Source organism: Centroberyx gerrardi, chromosome 18 (genome assembly GCF_048128805.1).
Source record: "Centroberyx gerrardi isolate f3 chromosome 18, fCenGer3.hap1.cur.20231027, whole genome shotgun sequence".
In the NCBI taxonomy this organism is placed as follows: domain Eukaryota; kingdom Metazoa; phylum Chordata; class Actinopteri; order Beryciformes; family Berycidae; genus Centroberyx; species Centroberyx gerrardi.
In genome coordinates this window covers 26,373,657-26,399,762 of record NC_136014.1, presented here as the reverse complement: position 1 = coordinate 26,399,762, position 26,106 = coordinate 26,373,657, and the positions used below count along the sequence as shown (strand labels likewise).

The 26,106-nt window shown below is 41.7% G+C and overlaps 1 protein-coding gene across 1 annotated transcript in view; it reads right to left on the bottom strand.

The window, feature by feature from the left end:
* col12a1b (collagen, type XII, alpha 1b) overlaps window positions 1-23,615 on the bottom strand; it is a 141,940-nt gene extending 118,325 nt beyond the window's left edge. Inside the window, exons 1-13 of the mRNA XM_071910612.2 lie at window positions 23,400-23,615; window positions 22,410-22,522; window positions 18,466-18,582; window positions 17,382-17,525; window positions 15,593-15,652; window positions 12,793-13,056; window positions 11,887-12,051; window positions 10,074-10,247; window positions 9,495-9,785; window positions 8,113-8,715; window positions 5,660-5,938; window positions 4,934-5,209; window positions 992-1,264 (exon numbers count right to left, since the gene is read on the bottom strand). Of these exons, the coding sequence (XP_071766713.2) occupies window positions 992-1,264; window positions 4,934-5,209; window positions 5,660-5,938; window positions 8,113-8,715; window positions 9,495-9,785; window positions 10,074-10,247; window positions 11,887-12,051; window positions 12,793-13,056; window positions 15,593-15,652; window positions 17,382-17,525; window positions 18,466-18,582; window positions 22,410-22,488 (2,725 nt within the window). The 5' untranslated portion in view covers window positions 22,489-22,522; window positions 23,400-23,615. The remainder of the gene's footprint in view (window positions 1-991; window positions 1,265-4,933; window positions 5,210-5,659; window positions 5,939-8,112; window positions 8,716-9,494; window positions 9,786-10,073; window positions 10,248-11,886; window positions 12,052-12,792; window positions 13,057-15,592; window positions 15,653-17,381; window positions 17,526-18,465; window positions 18,583-22,409; window positions 22,523-23,399) is intronic.
* Window positions 23,616-26,106: the final 2,491 nt, after the last annotated feature.

The window sequence follows — 26,106 nt, the reverse complement described above, 5'->3', positions numbered from 1 at the left end:
GCCTTATGGGAAAACCAGCTGGGTTCTGCCTCTCTCTCTCTCTCTCTCCCTCTCTCTACCCGTCTCTCAGTGTTTATTATAACTGTCCAGTAATAACGAGTCGGACCTCTGAAGCCTCCCCGGGTCTTGAAGGAAGGGCCACTCGTATTTCGCTCCCTCTCAAATGAATGCCATATTGAAACATGGAGGGCGTATTAAGTGTTTGCCATGTTTGTTTAAAGAGCCCGTCCGTTGATTTGGTTATGGTCCGGAGTTTAGTCACAGCAATTACTGTAAAACCTCAAACATCAGCTGTGGTTATTGAGCCATACAGTCATAATAAAAATAGTATAATCGTGTAATCCTGGTGGATCAGCGGTTCATGCTGAATTGCATATTTTACTTCTCTATATTATAGTGTGGGGGTATATGTTTATATGAGCTAATTTCCAAAAGGTTAAGTTTCGGAAAATGTCGTATTTTGGCAAAAAAAAATAAAATCTTTTTTTAAGTCAGAGTCAAGCTCTATCATGACCTCAGTTGCCCTCAATTTTATGCTTTTTATGCTTTTCATCATCCTGCAATAATATGTGTCACTTTTCCAAAGGGTGGATGTTTCATTTTGGAAGCAAACTCTTCATACATGCATGTAGATTAGATTAGATTAAATTAGATTAGATTTGATTTGATTTGATTTGATTTGATTTGATCTGATCTGATCTGATCTGATTCGATTTGATTTGATTTGGGAAATCCAGAAATACATGATTTAGAAAAAAACAATTCATCTATACTTGTCCAGAGCACAGGAAAATGTTACTTAAAACACTTATTTCGATTTTGGTCCTCTATAGAAGACAAAATAACAATAACTTGACATACAACACAAACCACAATAAAAGCACAAACCTAAGTGTCTTGTCTCAGGAGCAGAGAGACAAATCCTGTGCAGCTTTGACTGCTGATTGGCTGAAAAATGAATGAGTCTTTAATAAAGCGTGAACCCTCTTACCTTCCAGCGTGGTTCCTCGCCCCTCCAGGGCGTCTCCCGGGCCGGAGGGGTACCGCGCGGTGACGAACAGGTCGTACTGCGTCGCCGGCTGCAGGTTCTTCAGGACGGCGGCCGTGTTGTCGCCCTTCACCGACACTTCCTTCCTGCTGCCGCCGGCGGAGGGCCGGTACGCCACGCGGTACTGCAGCACGCCGCCCGGCGCCGGCGCCCAGGACAGCTTCATGGAGGAGACGGTCTCGTCGGAAACCCGCAGGTCGCGAGGAGAACCCTTGGCTGAGAGGGAGAGGGACACAGTCAGGTAAATAAAATTTGCCAGAGGAACTTTTCTGGATGAACTCTTTAGGTTTCCTTCAGCCTTTTGGTTTCACTGAGGATTTTGATGTGAGACTGTATTCCTTTCTCAAGAAAAACGAATGCTGCTTTTTATAAACACATACCGTTCCCAAGGATTTGCCATTTTTTAGCCCTGTGAGCTCGCTTTTCTGTACACACAGAAAAACAAAGGTGCAAACTGGAACTGAAAATGGTTCTTTGGAGCGATGCCATAGAAGAACCATTTCTGTTTTTTTGTGTGTGTGTATTTGTCTGTGTGTGTGATCCTGTTCAGATGTATTGCAGTTACAGGAGACGTATTACAGTTACAGTTACACTTATGTTTTTTATGCACAAGAAAGTATTTCAAACTGGTAAAAAAAACATACAGTTCCCTAGAGGTAGAGGTATCAGGAGTCTAGAGGTTAGATAAGCGACCTTGTGACCGAACGGTCGTCGATCAAATCCTTAACATGCTGGGAAAATCTGTTTGGAGAGACTGGATGTGAAACACTCTCTCCTCCCTCAGCAACTACTGAAGTGCCGTTGACCAAGGCGTCGAACCCCCAGCTGCTCGGACTGCAGCTGTACTGGGACGTGAACTGGTGTAAGTATGAATGTGAAGCAGGGCGCGTTCACTCAACTTTCCATTGATAAATAAAAAGGTTCAAAGCAGCGATGAGTCACACAGCCTGGTTACGCCTACTGCTGATTACTGTAATAAGGCTTGTTGTGACATCTGCCCGTCTTTCTATTGTCTTCTACTGTATTTATGGTCTGATGAAGGCTGTCTAGACCCAAACCTGGGCAATAAATCTAACCCTAACCCAAAAGTAATCAGAAACTTTAACTGAAAGCTCAAAGTGAATGCTCAAAAAGAAAAAAAAAGAGCAGAGCAATCTAATTCCCAGCGGCCAGTGTAACCACACATTATGTGGTTTTTGTCCCGACACAAGACTCAGTGGAAAGACTGCAAGCAAAAGGGCAATTCATGCAAACCTCAAGGCATTGCATCAATTCATAGTTTTGAGATAAAGTCATGGCACAGTAAACATTGTAATGGGAACAATATTGTAAGCCATACTAGAGGGGGGGGGGGGGAAGCATAAATTCATCTGAGAGGCAGCTGGGTGTTTCATGTCAAAGAGGTGCAAGCTGGGATACATCCTGCCCCCTTTTTCTACACTGCAGAATAAAATATTCACCTTAGAAGACAAGCAGCTGCTTCGACTGAAAAGAGAGCTGGAAGAAGCAGGAGGAGAGCAGGCGAACGGCACAGATAGTCACAGCGAGGAATGCCGTTGCCATAGTGAAAAGGAGTAGAATTTGTTTATTTCCATGTGCGTCCTTAGCATTTTGGCTCAGGATCCATAACCTTTAGTGTCTTCCAAAGCAATGTAATCCCTCTGACAAGCCCACCCCATGAAATATCTCCCACTGTGCTCCTTCAAGAATCCACTAATGATCATGGAGTCATCACAACATCCCTGTCCAGAAGTCTACTGGGTTATTTAGCTCAGGAAAAAAAAAAAAAAAGCATATCTTCTTCTTCTCTTCCTTTTTTTTCTTCTTCTTCTTCTTCGTTGTTTATCACCTTTGGGTACATCTTGACCCACTTCTACTTCCCAACTTTCTCTCGCTGCCTTCCTTCTGTTTTTCATTCCTTCCCCCTCTAAGGCGGGCCGGGTCTGACAGCGGGACGGGTCTGGGTAGCGCGCTGCACTAACACCGCGAGGGTTAGGAGTTCACTTTCCACCGGGGGTTAAAAATGTGTGGACTCCCGGCGCTCTCGAGCTGCTTTGGATACAAAAGCGTAAACCGAGCGGCAGATGTTATTTGATTTGACAACTTTAAAACCCGGTACACAAATAAAGCCACCGAGGATGTCAGAATGAAGTCAGACACTTATTTCCATTGTGGTCTTTCATGATGTAAAGATGGCAAGGCACGGTTGGGCCCGGAGTGTGTTTTTCATGCCACATGTTCGCGGTTTAAAGGTGCAATTAGTAAGGATTTTACTGTCCCACAGCACAAAATGAGCATAATATGTCTGCGGATCTCGGCTGTTGATCGATGCCAATGACTCAAGCATTACTTCACCAGGTGCTGAGACTTCTGGCTTTCAAAACTCACTTTCCGGCCTGAACTTCTGGAACAAAAACTCCCCATACACTGTTGTTTCAAGACACTCCCAACCCCCCCGCACCCCCCGCACCCCCCGCACCCCCGTCTACTGGCATTTTCAACTGCTCAACGATGGAGGACGGCCTTACAAGTGAGCAACACATTTCTGATATTCAGACTGAAGGGCCGTTTTGTTCCCACTCCATTATTCAGCCTGAGATTTCCTCCTTGTTAGCTGTTTTCTGTGTGGGGGGGGGGTTGATTTTCCCCGAACCGATCACTAGTGACTGACATATCTGGCGACTCTGACGTTACTTCAGTCACATGATGCTGCAGCCAGTCAGCCTCTACATCCACGGTTAGCAGACATTTACCAACTGACCCAAGAATGTCAGTCGATTTTAACAAAAATATCAAAAATGTTTTGCAAAGACAATCTGTTGGTTAAGGAGGTTGATTTCAACAAACTATTCTGCTGAAACGGCAATGAAAAACCATCGCACGAACGGTTCAATCTTTAGTCCCGCCCACAAAGGCGCCGATTGGCTCGATTGTTTCTCGAGAACAAGCCGCTGACGAGGGAAACCCCAGACTCTCTGAATCGCTCGACAAAATCTGAAATGTGGGCGGGACGCGATTCAGGAGTCTGGAACCAGGTTAGCTCTGAAGGCCAAAAAGCCTCATTCACTGATATATCACCTCTTCACTAGACGTTTCTGTTGGATCTCTGCTCTACTTAGCTAGCTCACTCCTCTCTGTTGGGAAAATTTGGCTCGATTGTTTTATGTCAGCGACAGGCCACCGTAGCTCAAGGGCACAGGAGTGGTGGGGGGTTTGCCAGAGGCTTGTCTAGGAAGAGAAAAGTTCTAGCAAATGTTGTTGTAATTCCTGCGGAAGGGAAATCCAGTGTGCACTCGTTCACCAGGCGGTACGGTAGAAGTCCAACCAGCATGAACCAGCTGGAGGCTACTGGCTGCACATTGATTCTCTAACTTTAAATTTAATATTTTGTTCAGTGATTCTCTTAGTTTCAACACTATGCGACCACAGCATTCATTTTCATGTTAAAGTCCCCATGAAATGAACTCCCATTACTTTTACTTCATGCTGCACCAGGAGGCGTAAAAGTTTCTGACCAATAAAACCATCAGATTTTAGAACAATCCCGCCCCTCCGCTCCCCTCCCATCCAATGAAATTGCCTTTCTCTTTCCTAAGTGATATTCCATTGGTTTAGACTTTTGAATGATCCCTCACCGCATTATGTCCCGCCCCAACAACAGGAAATGCATCAAATCCAGGAAGTAAAGATGCTATTTCATGGGGTCTTTAACACCATCCACCTGAGCACCTAGAAAGCACTAGCACCCTTGTTAATACATTCTTGTAGCACCCATTCTGAAGAGCGCCTGTTGATTGCTTTCTGACATCGGACACTTCTGGTACCAAGCAGCGTTCCTAATCTTTGTCTTTTCCTAAAACCATGTTGCCTGAGGGTTTCACTCACCTTCTTTGGTGGTGCCGTCAATCTGCATCGGCTCTCCCGGGCCGGACTGGTACTCAGGGGTGACGGAGACGCGGTAGGTGGTTTGGGGCTGGAGCTCCGGCAGCACGATGGCGGTCTCTCCGCCGGGGGTGGTGGTCTCCATCCTCAAGCTGTCGTCGCCGACCGGAGCGTAGGTCAGCCGGTAGCGGACGACGGCGCCCGGGGCCGGCTGCCACGACACCCGGAAGCTGTCTGTCGTCTCCTCGGACACTTTCAGGTTGCGCACCGGGCCTTGTTCTGCAGCACAGACCAATGAGTTAGGCCTCAACTTCAACATCAAATTCATAATTAACAATAAATGTAATAATATAGATAGAAAAATCTGTTCTGTTTTTATCATTTTCATTGCTTTTATTAAATGCAATACTCATACAGTCAATGTGTGACTATACATTGACTATATATGCCCCTTTTTTTTTTTAAAGGACATTTGATTATTGATCTAATGTTACTTTTCGACTCTGTAAATGCCATAAAATACAATAAAAAATAAATAAAAATGTAATACTCATGAAACTTTGTGACAGTTTTCCAAAATGTGGCTTTGACCCCTGCATTCCCTAAAATTGTCAATCTAGGAAGTTAAGCTTAAACTACTGTTGTTCCTCTAAATGCCTAAAATGTAAATGCACACAGAATACTGTATAAATAAAGTTTTTGGTGTTTATAAAAAAAGAAGCAGCTGACCTTCTAAGGTGGTCTGGTAGCCGGTCAGAGGGAAGCTGTCTCCTTTGTCGTACTGAGCGTGAACGTTGACTTCGTAGCGGGTGACGGGGGTGAGGTGGGGCAGGAGGGTGCTGAGGGAATCCCCGGGAACAGACATGGACACAAAATGGCCGTCGGTGTCGTCTTCCGGCTTGAACTGAACCAGGTAGGACTGGACGTTGGGGGCGTCGGTTTCCCACGACGCCCTGAAGCTTCTGGAGCCGACCTCCGAGAAGGACAGGGACTTTGGTGGGAGCAAGCCTGGAGAAGGTGGAAGGTAAATAAACTCAATTAATATTTTGGTCAGAATCACCCAAACACAACCGAATATCCTGCCATGTGAGAGCTTAGGAGGATGATTTTGGTCTAAAAGAACATTAAATATTTGTATTCTTAAAATTTGTCACATTCATCCATTGGTACTAATCATCTGCAGGCCCACATTGAATCTGCAGACTTTCATTGGCTTTCATATACATAAAATCATGTTTTTATCTTGGTTAATGGTGGCAGTAAACTGTAGAAGCAAAGAAGAAGAAGGACTTCTCAAATTCTCAAGGATTTTCCTCTGCTTTTTTAGCCAAAATAATAATAAAAAAAAAAAAAAACAGAAAATGAAGGAAAGAATCCATTTTGAGCCTCATCATGTGGCACTGATGTCATCAGATCCAAGGGGGAGGTGTTTGGCTGGATTGGAGGTGGGGGGTGCGTTGGGGTGGGGTGGGTTGAGGCAGGGGGGGGAGGCAGACCTACATGCAATATTACAACTACAACCCATTTGACAACTTCATCACTCAACTAACAGCAGGAGGGCGGCTGCTCTGAAATGCCCTCTAAAATACTAAAGTACACTGTGGGAGTTCTTTAAGCCATTATGCTGAATGGAAGCTGTGACTACTCCTCATTCCAGCTCCTGTACAGTTCTCTTTGTTGACAGAAAATGATTATTATATAAGGATTATATAATCGGCAATCAAAGCGCGTGTGAGTCACATACTACACTGACAGACCTGGATACTTCTTTTGGCACCGTAAAACAGAGTGACTAATATTTGGCATGATGTTTTCTAGACCTGGGTGAAATTGTATTTGCAAGAAACTCTTAGTGCTGGTCTAAACTTGCTAGGAGTTCCAGATGGTAAGGCCTGGCTAACCAGTTCAGTGCAATGAATACCGGAAAGTTTATCCAATTACAAGGATTTTGAAAGTCAGTTTTGTTTACTGCTGTGTGACGGACAACATACCTGACACTCTGAGTTGTCCTGATGTGGTAATATTGACTCATCTGGTGCTCCAACCAGGTTTTAAACAAACGCTAAGAAGTCTTTGCTAACCACTATTTGACCCAGTTCTGATATTTCCACATGCAAGACCTCTCCCTGCCCTTGAGAGATCAAAAGGTGGACATGTGTTTAACACATTGTGGCAAAAAAAAAAAAAAGTTTAGCTTAAAAAGACAGCTTTGGAAAACTGACATGAAAGTAATTGTATGCATATGTATGACTATTGGTACTATTCTGTATTCCCCTTGACCATGAAGGGCCAAGGAATTTCTTTTAAAAAGTTCATAGAGTTAACTGTTGCAATAGTTGCTAATTGTTAGAATGTTATTTTGATCACAAATGTTACAAATGATAATAGATAGTCAATCAAAATGATTTAAATTTAGTTTGCTAAACCTACAGTCTAATGAATGGCATTCATCAGGGCATGGTATATAATTAAATAAAAAAATTCCTAGGTGGATATAACATGAATACAACTTTTCTTTTTGTCATTTACTGTGAGTTACACATTACATTCCAGCCCACCATATCTGATTCAAATAATACTGGAAAAACCTACAATAAGATGTACACTATACTGTATTTAACACTGAATGTTAGCTTGGACTAGTGCCAACTGCAAAACCATTAACCATATTTTGTAATGACTGAAAACAAATAAAAATCAGAAAGATAAATTAATGTTAGCTCATTGCAAATGCACTAAAATGCACTACACACTGGAGAAAATTTTAGTTTTTTTATGCTGTTTTTGAGGCATGATGCAAAATGGTAAAAGGTTTGAGAGATTTCGATGATTTATGTTTGAAAAAGGAAATTCTTTCACTGATTTGAGTAATCAGCAGAAAGTTTCAAATTGTAAAACTTGTTGGTAAGAGTTTTCTAAACAATAATCTTGAAGAATACACTGACTATCCAGTACTTAGTGCTATACGGTTGGTATCAGAGCGCTTTTTAAATCATGCTAAACTAGCTTGTACCATCCCTATAAGCATTACTGCAACGAAGCAAACTACTACCACAACTGAACACTGGGTAATCAGAGTTGAAACTGCTACCAGTCTTACGACAAACAACGGTAAGTTACTCAACAAAGTTTGCCAAAACACACTGTCATCTGCATACAGGATTAAAGCTAATGTTACTCACGTCTCTTGTGGATGTTGCGCAGTTCCTGCTCAATCCTCAGGCAGATGGACTGTGTGAGTTCTTTGGAGATTCTCTGGAAGGCGTCAAAGTCCTCAACGGTGTACACATGGGTCTCTGCAGGAGTGTTGGCGATGGCCTCCAGCTCAGATCGGACGGCGTCCTTAACGCCCACCGCGAAGATCTCCACATCCGCACTCCTCAGCTTGTTGGCCGGGTCCTTGAAGGCGTCGGACGACTTGCCGTCGGTGATGAGGATGGTGACTCGAGGAACGTTGGCGCGCGACCCTCTGTTGGGCAGGAAGATCTTCTCCCTCACGTAGGTCATGGCCCTGCCGGTGTTGGTGGAGCCCCCTCGGTACGGGAACGACCTCACAGCCTTGACCACTTCGCTCAGGTCGTGGTGCGTGTTCAGGTAGAACTCGGTGTGCGGGTCCCTGCTGTACTGGACCAAGCTGATCTGAACCTTGTCCGCTCCGATGTCAAAGGTGTTCACCAGCACCTCCAGGAAGCCCCTTACTTTAGCAAAGTTGGCCAGACCGATACTGTACGAACCGTCGACCAGGAGGACGACATCGGCTTGCACGTCCATGCCGAGAGAACATTCTAGATCGGAGTAGCAAAACAACTATCATTTGTCTGCAAATCCCTCAAGCTTCACTGATTGAAAATGTTACAAGAGACCAGACTTTGAGAGACTTTGGGCATTGAAGCGTTGACCCTTGCACTCCTTACTATTGGCGGTTTGTTGTTTTGGCAATCTAGGAACTTAAACCTACTCTACTGTTGCACTCATTGTAAGGCAAACTGGACCAAAGCATCAGCCAAGTGCCTGAAATGTAAACTTATGATGAGATTATATGAGGTTCTCAAGGCCCATACTGATATTTTTGGATTGAAGCTGCCAATAGCTGATAATTTGTGCGACTATTCAATATCTTTAAATTTGACCTTTTTCATTCCATGCCAAAATTAGAAGGATTCAGTGTTACTCCAAAGTATTTTCTTCTTGTCAGGGTGGACCAGCCTCTAAAAAACTGTTTTTAGACCATCATGGGACACTAAACTCTCCACTGAAACCCAGAGTAATGAAGTTATTTTAGGGTCAGCAGCTCTTTAAGGCAGGGAGACCCACCCTAAACTATTCAAAGTTAGGGGAAGCTACCTTTAGATAGATTACTACGTTTAAATGAGGAATAAAACTGAAAATATCATGGAAAATTAAATGAATGAGAAAAAGAATTTAATTGCAGGTTGTGCAGTTTCTCTGTAGCTGTGGTCAGGGAGGAACCTCCATCAAATCAGAGGTGGAGGACAATGACTGGCCGATATCCGATATTTACTAAAAGGCTATTATCGTCCCTTTTAGTACATTTCGTACTCACCCAATGACACTTTGACTGGCTGGGTCTTCTCCATGGCCATGATGGGCTCGCTGGGCGTCAGGCCCTTCAGGGCGAACAGACTGATCTGGTACTCTGTGTCTGCAGAAAGGTCTCTAACCACCACTGAGGTCTGGCCGGGGCCCACATACAGCTCCTGCCGCTTGCTGCCTGTCATCATGGGGATCATCTGCAGCTTGTATCCAGAAACTTCTCCGATGGAAGCGTCCCAGATCACACGCATGGACTTGGAGGCCACCTCCAGGACTTGGAGGTTAGAGGCTGGCTCAACAACTACGGAAATCAGAGTTACAGAATTACTTGAATTTGTCTTAACTATATCTATATCTGTACACTACCAGTCAAAATTTTGGACATACCTGATTGAATGTACCATGTTTTTCAGTATCTTAAAGCCATTTTGATCTAAAGGCTTATGCTTAAATGCTTGAAATTTGTTTCTTAGACAAATATAAATAGTGAAGTCAATGCCTATGTATGAATTTCTTTCCAAAGCCTTTGCCTTTCCATCAAGGCATGGGAGGGCAACATCTTAGCCCAGGTTGCTGTAGCTCATCTCACCTTCTTCTCCACTGACGAGAGAGTTGAGCTGATCGTCGACTCCGGCGCACACCTGGGTGATGAGCTCCTTCTGAACACTCCTGATCATGTCAAAGTTGCCGACGTTGTAGACGTGCGTTCTGTAAGGCGTGGAAGCCATTAGCTTCATCTCCTCTTCATCTGCTTCTTTGATCCCTAAATTGGACGAAGAAAAAAGTTTTCTTAAATGCACAGTATATGATCCCTCATAAAACCGAGGAAATGTTCCATACGACCATTGCGATTCTGACTGCCTGCCAAATTCAGGACGTTTACTCATTCCGAGTTAAGAGGCAACACCAGTAAATTCGAAGCAGTCCTTGTAAAGTCACTGGCAACATGTGAAAATAATTGTTTCAGAAGTAACTGGTGCATTTTCCCCAGGTCTGAGAGCTGTAAATACTGGATAAAGTGAGCAATCTATAAAGATGTGAAGTGAAACACTTCTTTTCCACGTTAGCAAATTAAAGGTTAGCCAGCTGGATTCACCACCGCTCAGCAACGCAGCGTCAGGTCTCAACTTTTATTCTACTCTGGCTGGAAAGTATGACAGCATTGGTAGAAAGTATGAAACTGGTGTAATTCCATTTAATACTAGTAGGTTTTATGATCCTATATTCTTCTGTAACACATTGACACTGTTAATAGAGCAGTTACTCTTGAACGAATATAGTTTATGCACTGTGCTCCTGTCAATCCATGAACTTCTTGATCGATAGATAAAAAATCTATAGCCTTCCTTGACTTATTGACATTACACTGCAAAAAAAATGACAAGTCATCCAGTGATTTTATCTTGTTTCCAGACCTATCAAGCTTATTTCATTATATTTTAACTGGCAGATAATCTTGCTGGTTTCAATAAATTCCAATTGATTCATGCCAATATGACTTCTTTCAAGAAATCATCATAAAAAAAATGAAGAAAATCTTGAAACAAAAAACTTTCTCCAAGATAATTTCACTTTTACCAAGTAAATGTCCAGAAACAAGTTACATTCTCCTGGAAAAAAGTCTAATTTGTTGAAACAGGTACAAATATCTGCCAGTGCAGTGAGATGATTTCACTTTAAAAAATCCTAAAATAAGCTTGATAAGTCTGGAGTCTGTCAGTTTTTGCAGTGTAAGCATTTAGTCTCAGTCACAGTACATAATGTTCCCTTCAACAAATGACATATCACTGTTGTCCTGCGAAAACCTCATAACTCTAAATTTTGATGATTTTCATGTTATAACTTCAATTGAATGATTTCATGTTTCCTTATGGATTGAGCAAATTCTACCACCTTTAGTCTTACGAAACCCTTTGAAAACCCAATTGGATAAACTCACAAATGAATGGTGTTCAATCTGAAATCAAGGCTGTTTTCCTTAGTTCCTGAAAAGCTGACATGTTGGAGATACAAGGTTTGGTGACGTTATGCATGTGTGAGTTCCTCCTGCAGCAACCAAGAGCATATTTCATGTGCCACTCAGCAATTTTTAATCATTGGATCTGGTTTAGACAGCTGCAGATAAAGAACTGTTATTATTATTTAACCACCAGCCCACTCAACACTATGGCAACAGGCAGCACACTTCTGCTGCTCCGTCCTAAGAGCGACTCGGTGGAAAGTATGACAGTGAGGCCGCAGTGTAAACACACATAAAACTTGCTATCGCTTGCTTGTAATGTTAACGATCTAGGAATTTAAGCTCGTTCTGTTATTACGTCACTGTGAGCTGCTTCTGCTGAGAGTGTGAGATAAACGGCTAAGATGTAAAATGTAATAGAGTTGTGTTTCGGGCCTCATACCCAGGACGAAGATCTCCACCCCCATGCTCCTGAGCTTCTTGGCGTAGCTCTCCACCGGATCCTGGGATTTGCCGTCTGTGATGACCATGGCCACCTTGGGGAAGCCCTTCCTGGCGCCGGCGGCCTCGGTGAAAGTGTTTTTCATAAGGAAGTCCAGAGCGTCGCCTGTAGCAAAGAGGAGGAAGAGGAGGACATGACTTACTGCTCCAGCATTACGGTGTCAAGAATTATAGTTATATGCTTATTTACTGATGTAGTTTCACTGTCATCAATAAAGAAACTAGGAGAACATTATGAGACACTGAAGAACCTGATGGGTGATGCATGTGAACCAAACTGTGACCCATTATTAAAATATAGTTGTGTTGGAATGGGGTTTGTGTTAATGCTTATCAGTTTAATATTGAATTAAAAATGTAAAATAGAAAAAATCCATTTGTTGCAGGTTAGATAAATGCAAAATTTTGATTTTGGAATACTGCACAGCCATCAGTGTGGTCTTCACCATGCTAGCAGCCTGAAAAATAACCCAGTTTTGGGTTGTTGTTTTTTTCTTAAGTGCTTCCAACTTAAGTTAGATGGGAATGTATTGGAAAATTAATGTAAATAAAAAAAAAAAAAAGAATTTATGATTTGATGTTTGTATTACACCATACCTGCTGCAAACATTTACCAAAAAAAGCAACTGTCTGAACTGCTATCATTATATTAAAAAAATACCACACCGACCAAAAATAAAAAAAAAATGTAAAACTAGTACTTAAATAATAAAAATAAATGAATAAATAAATGAATAAATAATACAAAATAATACCAAAGCCACACTGAAACCTAACTAAAACTAAACTGAAATTGAGATTAAAAAATAAAACTAATAAACAATCAGAAACAGTGATATCCCTTCACCTGTCATGGTGTTTCCTCCTTTGTAGGGCAGGGAGCTGATGGCGCGCAGCAGCTCTCCGCGGGTCAGGTGCCGCTTCAGGTCGAACTCGGTGCGGGTGTCGGTGCTGTACTGGACCACGCCCACCCGCGTCTTGTCCTCGCCGATCTGAAAGGCGCCCGCCATCGCTCCGATGAAGCTGCGGATGAATTTGAAGTTGGGTCTGCCCACGCTCCACGAGCCGTCCACCAGAAACACCAGATCAGCGATGGCACTGAAAGAGCATTCTGGGAAAAAATGAAGAGGGGGGAGAGAGAGAGTCAGTCTTAAGTCTTGAGGCACAAGTCTCAAGTCAAGTCCCAAGTCTAAATGTAGATGACCAAGTCAAGTCCAAGTCAAGTCCATGTCATTAATGTCAAGTCTCAAGTCTAAATGTAGAACAGCAAGTCAAGTCAGAACAAATCAAGAGTCCAGTATCAATTTAATATCTTAAAGAAAACTAAATATCTAGGACTTTTCAATGCAATATGGTTTTAATAGGATAAAAACTTGGTAAGAGCATCATGAGTTTGATTTCTAGAATCAGTTTCAACTTCAATAAATTCAATCATTCCATACAAATTCAGAAAACAGAATTTAAATTCAGTCGTCCGCTGGAACAAATCTCATCACTTTCAATCTGAGTCATTTACACAAACACAAGATCTCAAGTCAAGACTTTAGAAACCTTTTCAAGTCATCAAAGTACAAGTCAGAGTCAAGTCCCAAGTCACCAGAACCCAAGTCAAGTCAAGTCTCAAGTCTTCTCCTCATGCATCAAGTCAAGTCTCAAGCAATCACAACTGTGACTTGAGTCTAAGTCATGTGACTCGAGTCTCCACCTCCGTATCGAGCATCAAAGATTTGATATATCTGTCAAAACTGTTACGTACTTTCTATTATTTTAAATATTTATCCTCAAACGGTTCTTTAAGAATAAATAACACAAGAATAAAACATTCAAAGATCTTGAATATGCAGATAACTCAATTTAAGAGATAAAACCTTATGATTCCATGCTCCTGATATGCTGGAAAAAATGGAAGAAGTAAATTATTTGACCTGAAGACAGATCTTGAGGAGAGACCCGTCTTGTTTCCAACAGTCTTCTAAATCCCCAAAGCCAAATCAGTGAGCCGGCAGCTGAGCGCCGAGGCCGCTGTCAGGTTTATTTACAGGCCGGCAGTAAAACCAGTCAGTGAAGAAGAGATGTGGTCAAGCGTTTTCTTTTTCCAAACGCACAACAACAACGGCTGTGGGAAACGTCCCCCTCGCCGCTCAGGAGCGATGGAAAAATCAGTTTCTTATTGGCAAATGCGTGATCAGATGGGAACCTGGGAACATGAATACGCTCAATGCTGACGTGATTTCGATCTGATTTGATGCGATATCATGTTGAACTTCGGGAATTTCATCGACACTTTTAGATTACTCAAAAAAACACTGCAAAAAAAGACAAATTGTGCAGTGATTTTATCTTGTTTCCAGACCTATCAAGCTTATTTTGTGATATTTTTAGTCAAATTATCTCACTGCACTGTCAGATAATCTTGCTGGTTTCAATAAATTTCACTTGATTCATGCCAATATGACTTCTTTCAAGAAATCATCATAAAACAATGAAGAAAATCTGGAAACAAGAAACTTTTACCAAGTAAATGTCCTGAAACAAGTTACATTCTCCTGAAAAAAAAAGTCAAACTTGTTGAAATTTGATTCTACAAAATTCTTGAAACAAGTTGATTTGCATTGGAAACAAATTAAATTATCTATCACCATTGGTTTTTTCACTTATTGTAAGAAAATTATGACTTCAGGACTCAATAATATACTAAATGCCTTGTTAAGATGGAGATTTTTTGCAGTGAGTCAACAAATTAGACTTTTTTTTCCAGGAGAATGTAACTTGTTTCAGGTCATTTACTTAATAAAAGCGAAATTGTCTTGGAGAAAGTTTCTTGTTTCCAGTTTTTCTTCATTGTTTTGTGATGATTTCTTGAAAGAAGTCATATTGGCATGAATCAAGTGAAATTTATTGAAACCAACAAGATTATCTGCCAGTGCAGTGAGAGAATTTGACTAAAAATATCATGAAATAAGCTGATAGATCTGGAAACAAGATAAAACCACTGGACAACTTGTCATTTTTTTGCAGTGTAGATCACATTTTGATCATAAACCCGTCTGTAGTCTTGTATCTACAGTCTATAAGAAGTAGATCTACGTTGCTCTGGCTGCAGGGAGTTTCCTCGAGACTTTCCTCTGCAGCTCATGAAAAGAAGGAAAAATCCGCACAAGGCAATCATCAGCCGCAGCAGCCAGGCAGCAGCGCTCTTGTAAATCAGTATCTGTAATGGTTTCCACTTCTCTCAGCACTTCGGGGCCGGGCGACTCTCAGCTCCCCGGCTCCAAAAGGCCTCCGCACAGTCGCTGCCTCCCTCCGCACTGAGCATGTGCAAAAACTCCTTCAGATTGGCACGATTGGCTGGCGGCGAACCACATTGATGACCGAATACTTTTGAGATTTATACGGTCCAGTTTGGAATTTTTTTTTTTTTTTTTTGCTATACAACGGGGTATTGTATGTAGAAACCGCTGAGCTCACGCCGATGGAACCGGACCAGCAGTAAACAAGGAAGTTCGAGAATGGGCTGGAAAAATTCGGGGAGGTATGGCGACTTTAATGCTTTTCTTGACCCGCTTTCTCGCTCTTGATTCATTATCTCAGCGGGAAGGGAAACGCCGGTTAAGTCAAGGTTCAAATTAATGAAGGAATGGACTTACTGACTGAATCTGCAGGCTGCGGTTTCCTGGGAGTTCCTCCTGTGATGCCACTGGATTGGACTGAAAAACAATAATGCAGTAATGTAGTTAACGGTGGGAAAAAAGATTCTGTAGCGGGGAAAAGTCACATGTTCAATCCCCACAACAACTAATGTATCCTACTTAAGTGTCCTTAGGTAGTAAGTGGAAAAAAACCCATAACATGAACTTAATTGACTCTCTTAAATATAGAAGATTCAGTCTGTAAAAGTTTTAACATTTTGTCAACCAAGGACTTAAGTCGCCTCTTAGACTTTAAAAACAACCAGAATCTGTTTTAAAGTCGTGTTATCAACCATTTTGTGACTTTTTTTTTCTTTTACCAATAGTTGATATCTCATTTTTGGAGCAAAACTCTTCATTTGTTTCCATATGTGCAGCTTTATACTTTCATGTGAGGTGTTTTTGTGCAGCAGTTCCTCTTTGGAGACACGGTGCAGGAGAAACAAGCTCCCACATGGCAAACCAACAGGTTTGATGTAATCATTTCCACCAGATTTCAAAGGAATCTTTACAGCCTGGACGGTTTGTCAGATCATCTCTGTTTGCTCCGGTGCCAAGAAGTTACACTGCTGAATACTGCAGTCACTGCTCAGAGTCTGGTGTGTGATTATATATAGACACACTGAGGTGTTCACACAATGCTTCCCTTCTACACATTTAATTTAGTAATCCATATTTAATAAGCAATTGTGACTGTACATCTGTAACTTAATCCATACTTCTACGCTTACAGTCTACATCATGTTGAAATGGCTTATATTTTTTTCTATTTATGTAGTGATTTTATATTATATTTTGTCTTTTTGCCTGCTGGATCTGATTCCTTTTGCTAGTGCAACGATTCAGTTTCCCCACAGGTTTCAGTAAAGTTTAGTCTTTTCTTGTCTAATCTTATTTAATTGTATCTTATCTTATCTTATCGTAGCGTAGCGTAGCGTATCTTATCTTATCTTATCTTATCTTAACTTAACTTAAAGGATAAGGCTGGTGTTTTTTTTGTTGACGGTAAGCAATGCGTTAAAAAACACCAGCCTTATCCTTTAACTTAACTTAACTTAACTTAACGTGGCGTAGCGTATCTTATCTTCACCAAGACGCATAAAACTATCTGACACAGTGGCTCGTTCATCCTAAAATTCACCAGCCACTTTAAAGGTCCATTATTATAGGAATTAAAATTTTCCTCTGTTTACATACAGATATGAAGACATTGTTAAATTTAGATTTTGTTTGAGTGTTAAGTTATCGCCGTTTCAAAAATCCCAGCTTTTTTCCAGTCAGTTTCAGACTAACTGCAGGAAACTCATCACAGCTGGACTCGGTCCTGATTGGCTCCCTCACTAAAGAATGACTGAAATGTGTCCAATCAGGCCAGTTTACAGCATTTGAACTGGAAAGCCTCCACTAAGCAGGTTTACCTCATTTGAATTAGAGGAGCCGCTGCTGTCGGCCAATCAGAGTCCAGTATTGTGACAAATTAGTCTTCATATTCATTCAACAAATCCCCCTTTTATCTAAACTACATTTATTTGACAAACATCATGAAGAACATCACTCTGATCCTGAGCCAGAGTAGATTTGAAAACTAAATCATGAAAACTGAATCACATGATGGGACCTTTAATTATTTAACCAACCAGCTAGGTTTTTAAACTAAAACAGGAATTCTTTAGCCAACTTCAGCCAACATTTGCTTCCCCCTCGTTGAAACTGACATTATGAATGGAGAAGATGTGCGGTGACTCACTTGTGATCTGGCCTGAGATGGGCAGACTCTCCTCTGATCCGGCGTAGGAAGATATTGTTACGACATAATCCACATCTGGACTCAGATCTGAGATGGAGGTCTTAGACGCAGCGGCAGGGAGAGAAAATTCTTTTGTTGGTTCCTCTACAAGAATGCAGAAGAGTCAGAGGGAAACCATTAGGGAACTATTGCATTACTTCAATTCTCCAAAGTCAAAACAGGGTAATACTACTCTAGAATGGCCTTATTCCAATGTACCAACCTGTGTATTAACCACTGGGAGAGTATTTAGTCTCATATTCAGCCTTCAAATCTTATTGTTCTTAAACCAAGAGAAACATTCTGCAGTGAGGAGAGACTTGTTTCCAATGCAGCTTCACTTCTAGAAATGAGTGTCAGTCTGTTGAAACCAGTCAGAATAAGGCAGATCACTGCACTGCTGTCAAGAAAATGACACTTGATTGTACAAAAGTCTTGAAACAAGTTGATTTGCATTGGAAACAAGTGAAATTATCAAACGCCACCGGCAGATTTTTTCACTTATTTTAAGAAAATTAAGATTTTTGGACTCAATAATCCACTAAATGACTTGTTAAGATGGAGATTTTTTGCAGTATAATGAAATACACAGGATAATACACTGGAACAAAGCCACTAATGGTACCATTAACTACACAGCAAATTTTTCCAGTGTTAATGTGTTGATTTTTCAGTACAGTTATTTGGAGTTGACGAGCGTTGGGCGGCTGTTCAAAAACTATCTGAAGTGTTGAACTAACTCTCGTGGGTGTGGACTGATTTACACACTGGCCTACTGCTGACTTTCACACTTAAATTAAATTAAATTAACAATGACGATTTTACCAAGAATGGTAGCAAAAACAAATGTAGCATCACCCACGGACAATTAAATCTATCCACATCCATTAGTTTTTCCAAAGGGCCAAGAATTTGTCTGCAGAAATCTTGAGATAATTGCTGGGAGTGTCTGGTCTTGCCAGTGAGAGTGATTTCTCCGTGTTAACAACACTCGTAATGTTGCAGACCGGGCAAGACAGAGCTCGCCGTTTTAACGACTACCCACCTGTGTCTGAGGTCACTTGTATTCTGTAGCCCTGTATCCGAGTGAGCGGCTTTGTCCATATCATTTGCACTGTGTTCTCATTTAAAATCTTAAATCTCAAATCTGAGGGAGGGTCGACTGTGAAAAAGAAAGCGTAGCAAAGTTAATCCCACATCTTCATGACATAGATGTATTGTAATGTGAGTAATGGTTGAGTTTTCCCCAACAGTCAACACTTCCAGGATGAAGTTACACAGTTTACTGTTGGGGGGGGGGGGCGAACGTGACAAGACGGTAAACACACCAAACCAAACTACAGAGTGGAGAAGCCATTTTGGAGAAAAATGACATCCGTTTGAGCAGTGGGGCCATATGTGGCCACAGTCAACAACTCAAGCAACACAGTGACAACAAACAGAACAGAACGACACGACCGGCCTAAAGACAGGACATTCAGGGAGGAAACACAAACAGGGCGGGAAATTAAAACCAGCCACCAGGCAAACGCTGGCCAATTTTGGCTGTGGCAAGCAAGTCTGTCGACTCTATCGGCCACAGGTTTGTATCTGCTCCAAAAATGAATTTGGCTGGTGAAGTGGTGAAAAAGGCCGGTGAACTTTGGATAAAAAAACAGTTTCCCACCCTGTTGACGAACCGCACCATGGAGCAGCTGACATCCAGCAGGCCGTCCATGACTTCAATCCAACTCATGGTGTTGAATTGACTAACAACAACACACACGTCTCTTAAAACCCTGTGGCATTGATTATACAATGGATAAAGATCCGATTGATCACTTTCACCATCTCGTGTCGACCGCCATCCATTGCAAACCTCGTAAAAGAATACACGATGCCGGTGAAGACACGTGTACGTCTTTTCTGAAAACGTTTCCCAAGATCTGCACCAGAGGTTCTTAAACTATTTCAGCTCCAAACTCAAATTGAAGAAATTTTGCCCCGAAATCGCCGAATCATTATTCTGCTGTTTTCACACGGGGACCCGCTAGAAAAAGTCCCATGATCCGTTGAGGATCCTGCGCCATAATTTAAGAACCACTGGTCTGCACGAGGTAACGAAACAACAACAAAATACAAAGTGCAAACAGATGAAACTTCAAAACGTGATCACTGACACTGAGGATCATGCAGATGTACATGAAAAGTTGTTGACAACAACTTAAGGCACTGGACGGAAGTCTCCATGTACAGGATGGACCACATTGTTTTAAATAAAATATTTTAAAATGATATTCTTCTGGTAGAGGGCAGGGGGGAGGGCGAGGGCACTAGTTTATATTGTTTATTCATGCAAAACGCGTAGCCTAGCTGAAAATCTAGCTTGCTGTATCAGTCTAAGGCAGGAGAATTACCTTTAATATCTATTGTGAGACACATTAAAGTAGGTAATATGAGATTAGCTATGTAACTACTGTCTGTTCTCACAAAATTTCGTGACGACCCGGGTTCAATTCCCAACTCGTGACAACAAGTTTTCATTTATTGTACAATGAGCAAAACCTGAAGCTAACCTGAAGCTAACTGTTTTAGCTGCTAAACTGAAGCTAACCTTTTCATTAGACCAAAAGGCGAAAATGTCCCGTCCAATTCCTGCTGTTGGACCATAAGCCTTTACTGGTGGAGGAACGCAAATCTGCGTTTCATAGTTTGTGCTCATTACATTAAATTTTGTGAGTAAATCTGCACAAAGAATCAAAAACTAGACAGAAAGCAAATTCTAAAAAAACACAGGCTAGCTAGAGTGAAGCGCTAATCCTCTCTAGACCGTTACATGCTTCAGATACCAACGACCGACGGGGTGAGGTGTGTTAGTACGGGAGTGAAGAATATCATTGCAAAATATTGTCGTGAAGCCGTGGCTCAGGAGCAGCGGGGTGCGGCTGAGCGGAGCTTGACCGGGACTGGGACTGGGACTGGGACTGGGAGAGTTACAGGACGGCAAGAACTGGGAGCCACCAACCTGGGGAATCAATTCAAGGGCCGCGGGCTGCTGCTGCTTCTGTTTCCAAATGGGGGCTAATACTATAGCCAGAGCTACCCAGAGACTCATCACACACAAGCTCTTAATCCAGAGGAACACACACACACACACACACACACACACACCACTACGAAACCAACCACCCTTAATTTTATCCCTGATATGTCCTTAATTTCTCATTACTTAAACATTATTTATCCATTAGAAATAACAGCTTTAGTATCATGGGTTTATAAGGGATTTATTCATGGGTTGATTCATGGAGACACTAGAAATTAAGGGATTTTTCATGCCTTTTAAGCATGCTTTACAGGTTATTAATGAGTTATTAATGGAAAGTTCCTGTCTCCCTGAATTTTACATTAAATTAGAAAGTAAGGAGTCAAAAATTAAGGAGGTGTTTAAGGAGGTTTTGATGGGGTCTCCTCCATTAATAACTTGCTTAATTAATTTCAAGGGGATTTTGCATGAATTATGGGGTGAGTTAATGTGAATGTAAGGTTATTTTAAGGGATTACTGGTTCGTAGAGCACACCATCCACGCTCACATTCAGGCTTGAGAGTGAACTTTAACTTCGGCTCTAAACCGCTTCAATTTGTTGGTAATTTTCCACCTGAAATGTGATGGTTTAGGAGTTCAGGACGGTTAGGAGTCTTCTCCGTTCTCTCCAAGGTGTTCAGACCTTTAGCTCCGGTCTCAACATGTCAAACCATTCCAAACAGCAGACTATACTTTGTTATTACCTAGTTACGACCCCTCCACTTCTCAACAGGCGGTCGGGGTCCCGGCCCCGGACGTTAAAGGGGTCAGGATGGGTCAGGAGAGGAGAGGGCTCTCCTGCTGATGACCGAATGTGTTTTTACAGCAGCGTTTTCTTTTTTTTTTTTTTTTTATTCTTCTCTCTTCGCTCTGAGAGAATATCCAGAGGCGCAGAGGAGCAGATTTTCTCTGCCTAACCTCTAAAACCTCTGGAAAATAATGTGAAACTCATATTTTGTCTTTCCGTTCCATCAGGAAAAGGACATAGGGAGGAAACTTGGCCACCTGCCGTCTGTTTTTTCTTTTCTTTTCTTTTTTTTTTTTTTTTCCTCTTTTTTGAAACTGGAGAAATGTAGGTTACAGTCACTTTGGATCTTGTGATTTTGTCAGTGGGTAGATTTTGAGCAAGGGCCCCTCCTGCTGCAGGACGGATCAAACTGCAGCTGTCTGGGGGAGGATGCCCCGCTTTGCTGCAGTCTACTGCTTTTCAAGTCTATGGCTCTTTATGGGATCCAGCGGAACCCAATTTACCCAATTTCTTATTTACAGAATCGAGTTTGCCGTCTTTTAAGTCTAATAGAAATAGTAAATTCATATCATATATCATACTGATGGAATTTATATGACGATATGGTCTCTTTAAGGGGAAAAAACACAATAACAATGACAATATAATTGATTTTTTTCATAATGGTGAATATTTGCTTATAATAATCACTGACTGGAGGAAACAGTTTACCCTCCTTTTAATTCAACCCCTACATCACTGTCCGGACCGAGTTAGATTCAAGCCTTGCCCCGCTTTAACTGGCGCTACTGGTTTGGGGTAAGAGTCACATTCACAAATTCAAAGCAAATAGTTGCAGGACGGAGGAAGGCAAACCTGCTCTCCTCTTTTCTAGAAGAAGTCATGACAATTTCTGATGGAAACTTAAGGAAAGTTTAATTGCTGGAGACTTAATAGTTCGAGTAAAAGCTTAGACAGGTCCGACAATCATCAAAGAACAAAATTAGCGTCAAAAAAAGGCAAAACAAGTATCAATGAAACAAACCAATTCACAAATACACACATTATTTTCCATTATGCGACTTTTTATTCACACCAGCTAAACATTGGCAGCAGTCTAAAGGCAGAGCGGAGAGGAGCTGATGTCAGAAGTGTTGGATCATGAAGGAGACAGAGGAGGAGGAGAGGAGGCTTTACCTTGGTTCTGGGCCTGACAGGAGGACAGCAGCACTGCGAGGAGGGCCGCCGCCGCCGCCACAGACAGCCTGCTCTTCATTTTAGCTCCCTGGCTCAGCAGAACATGAATGAATCTACGAGAGGAATGAGGCAATTAGAGCCGGGAACTCAGCATCAGCCCCGCAGCGCAGCGCCGGAGCCACGCACAGATACCTGCGGGTCCAGGCGCCTCACCGCGTGAAGGGCTTTTAAGAAACTGATGCGATATTAATATGAAGGTGAATCAAACGCCTCAGATGAATCTAAATAACCACACAATTCTGTTTTGTCTGTCAAAATCACCAGAAAACGCAGCTGACTGGGCAGAAACACTTAACCGACTCATCTTTCCACGGGGCAGGCGCGCCTCCTGCAGCACCAGACACGCGCCCCAGTCAGCCAAAAAGTTATTAAGTGACTGAAATTATATGCGCGCATGGGCAAAGACATCAGAATCCACAACTGAACACCTTTTAATACACAATAAAGACGATTTAATATTCTGGAAAACCTGTTAGAATAAAGGCGCACCATGATAAATGTGCCTCTACTCTCTCTGCACGAGTTTCCATTTTTCGTTCTCTATCAGATATTTGTGATAAAACCCGGTCCATTTACACTGCAAAGCCTCTAATCCAGTTTTCTATTCGTCTACTGATAAGATAACCGCACTGACTGACACAAGTTCTTTCCACAGTTTAGAATAATCGAGCACCAAAACGCTGGCGCCGTGCGCAATTACGCACAGCGTTGCCAAGAATGTGTCCAAGCTTTTTAGCAAATAATCCTGATAAAAACGGAATGATAACGCGCATATTTAAGATAATCATCTTTGAAAGTCATACACCAATGAAAACAGCAAGCAACGCAGTTTTCTACAGGTTATAATATCGCCTGAAATACAATTAATTCAGAAAAATGAATCGTGCGAAATAGTTAAAAAAAAAAAAGCAGAAATCATGCATGACTGACCTATAGAGGAGAATTTGAATGTTCTTTGGTTTGATTCAAGGAATTTTGTGTTAAAAAAAAAAAAAGTAAAGCCTTTGCTGTAGACAGCCTGTGTGCGGAGTGATGGAGAGTGAGATGGTCCGGTGGAGAAGTCGGAGAGTTCCCAGTCGGCTCGGCTAGCCTCTTTCCAAGTGGGAAGACTCTCCACACAATCTGCTACTTAACAGGGGGGCTGCTCCTTCTCCCGGCTCTCCCTCCGCCGGCGTAAGCTCTTACGACATCCAGCAAGGCCAAATGATGTGTAACCTCCAAAAAAAAAAAAAAAAAAAACTGCGGGGAGACACACACACACACACACACACACACACTCGGAAACTTTTACATAGTTTTCTGCATTCCTTTCGGATGATGACGGGCTTCTGTGCGTCTCAGCCGCAGGAGGAGCGCAGCGCAGATCTGCTGTCGGGAAGCAGGGGAGAAACTCTGAGGCTGTTCCCCCCTTTTCACCGTGAATCAATGGGAAAATATTCAGCAGTCTAGCATACAAGACCCCAGTCAGTCTGTTCCTTTTCATGTATTCTATAATTTCATATCATTTTGGGTCAGAATTTGCAGAAATCAGATGAGACTTTTTTTTGGGGGGGGGGGGGGGCGGGGGGGAGTTGGCAAGCTCTGCTGACTGGGCCATTCAGTTTCTCAACGCTGTCTAATAAGGATTATGTAAGCTTACACAGCACATTCTCCAGTGTTGAGATTTCAGTGACAATTATTTTTCAGAGTTGACTAGTGCTGATTGGAGAGTTGTGATGTGGCTCTGGTTTTAAATGAACTCTGATCGGTGTGGACTGATAGAAACAGGAATGATTTTTACACTCTGAGTTAAAAGTCGATTTTTTTCAAGCACCCGCCCAAGAAACAAGCTCTAGATGTAAAACATGATATCTGCCATATAAATCACGACTGTTCAGATGCCTTACATCTGTTTTCTGCTGTGTTACATGGAGATAATTACATGCAGAGAGGCAGCAGAGCTTTAATTATATGAGCTTATTATTATCTGGACCAGAGTAAAAGAGTTAAAGAGTTTGCATGATTCCTAGAACACTGCATCATGTGAACAGCTCATTTTGTGAGGTGGCTCTTCAGTCTCAGTTGATTTCTTTGGAAACATAGCCCTCTAGTGACTTGAAGCCTAACTTGCATGCTGGAAAGTGGAAATTCTGCTTTATTATATTCTATTATATTCTATATTCTTCTATATGCAGTTAGAGCCTCATGTGATCCATTTTTCGCATTCTGCAGTGGTGGAAAACGAACTGGAATGTCCTATTCAAGGAAGTACTGTTACTTTGCTGATATTTTACCTAAGTAGAAGTAAAAGTTCTGGTGTAAAAAATCTCCTTCAGTAAAAGTAAGAAGTGTCTGATTTAAAATGTCGTCAGAGTAAAAGTTCCTGAGTTCCTCTTTAGAACAGAGAGCGTTGTTAGCTGTGATCTTTTCCATGTGATTCTAAAAGGAGAGAGGTCAGAGTTCAGACTAGATTCTTTTCACTGGAAACATTAGAAATGAGAAAATAAAGTGCAGAAACAAAGTAAAGTCAGATTCCTCTTCTCACTGTGAATGGATCCACAGTTTGTCAGTTTACGTCGATCCAGTTTCTGCTGCTGATGGAGAGACACAATCTGTTCTGTGATGGATGAGATTTAAAATGGACTTAAGGACAAAACTGCAGGAGAGATGGACTTAAGTAAAAGTAAATGTAGTAAATGTAATTAGTTACTTCCACCCTTGGCTTTCCCTACACCTTCAAGTCCCAATCTGCTCCTCCATGTCACCCAGAGATGTGTGTTGCTGCCTCTAAGTGTTTCTCTCAACTGTGAACAATAAATTTGACATTTAGTTCAGCAAGAGAAGTGTTCACCTTTAAATTACAGGCTGTTAATTACGCTGTAATGACTGCAAATAACTAAGTAATATAAGTAAAATAGATGTAATAACTAGTTATAGCACAGGAATGACTGGTAGTTACTGAGTAATATACAAGTAATTGTATAATTGTATTAGATAAGTGGCTCTATCACACTTTTGAAAATGTAGAAAGATTCACAGAAACACTCTGTCACACTGATTTATCTTCCATTCAGTACAGAAAGTGATACAGCTGTGCAGAAACAACCTGTTTTTTCATTAGGTTTTCATTTGCTTATAATGTAGAATACATACTGTGATATTTTATATATTTTAGAAAAGACATACTAATACTGACTACATAGGTATACAAGTGTACTCCTTAGTAACCTTCTCAAATAGAAACAGAAAACAATCGAAAGCCAGAATGGGCCTAGCTGTTTATTTGTTATTTCCAGTCATTACTATATAATTAATGACCTGTGATTTAAAGGGTTAAGTGTTCAAAACAAATGTGATTGGCTGAAAAGTACCTGTCTCCCTCTGGCTGATGGCAGCAGACTTCTTGGCTTCACAGATCAGATTTAGATGAGTTTTATTTGTCCCGCAGGAGGAAACTCAGCCTGACAGCTTCATCCATACAAGACTGTTCCTCGTCCGACTCGAGACTCGACACAGACCGACTCGCTGTGACGGAGCGAGCGCAGACGCAACAAGCGGATACTTCACATAGTTGTAGATGGAAAAAAACAATCCAGTGAGAGTCCAGAGTGGTGATGACATGCGGGACAGAAAAAGACACATGAATATCATTTTAATA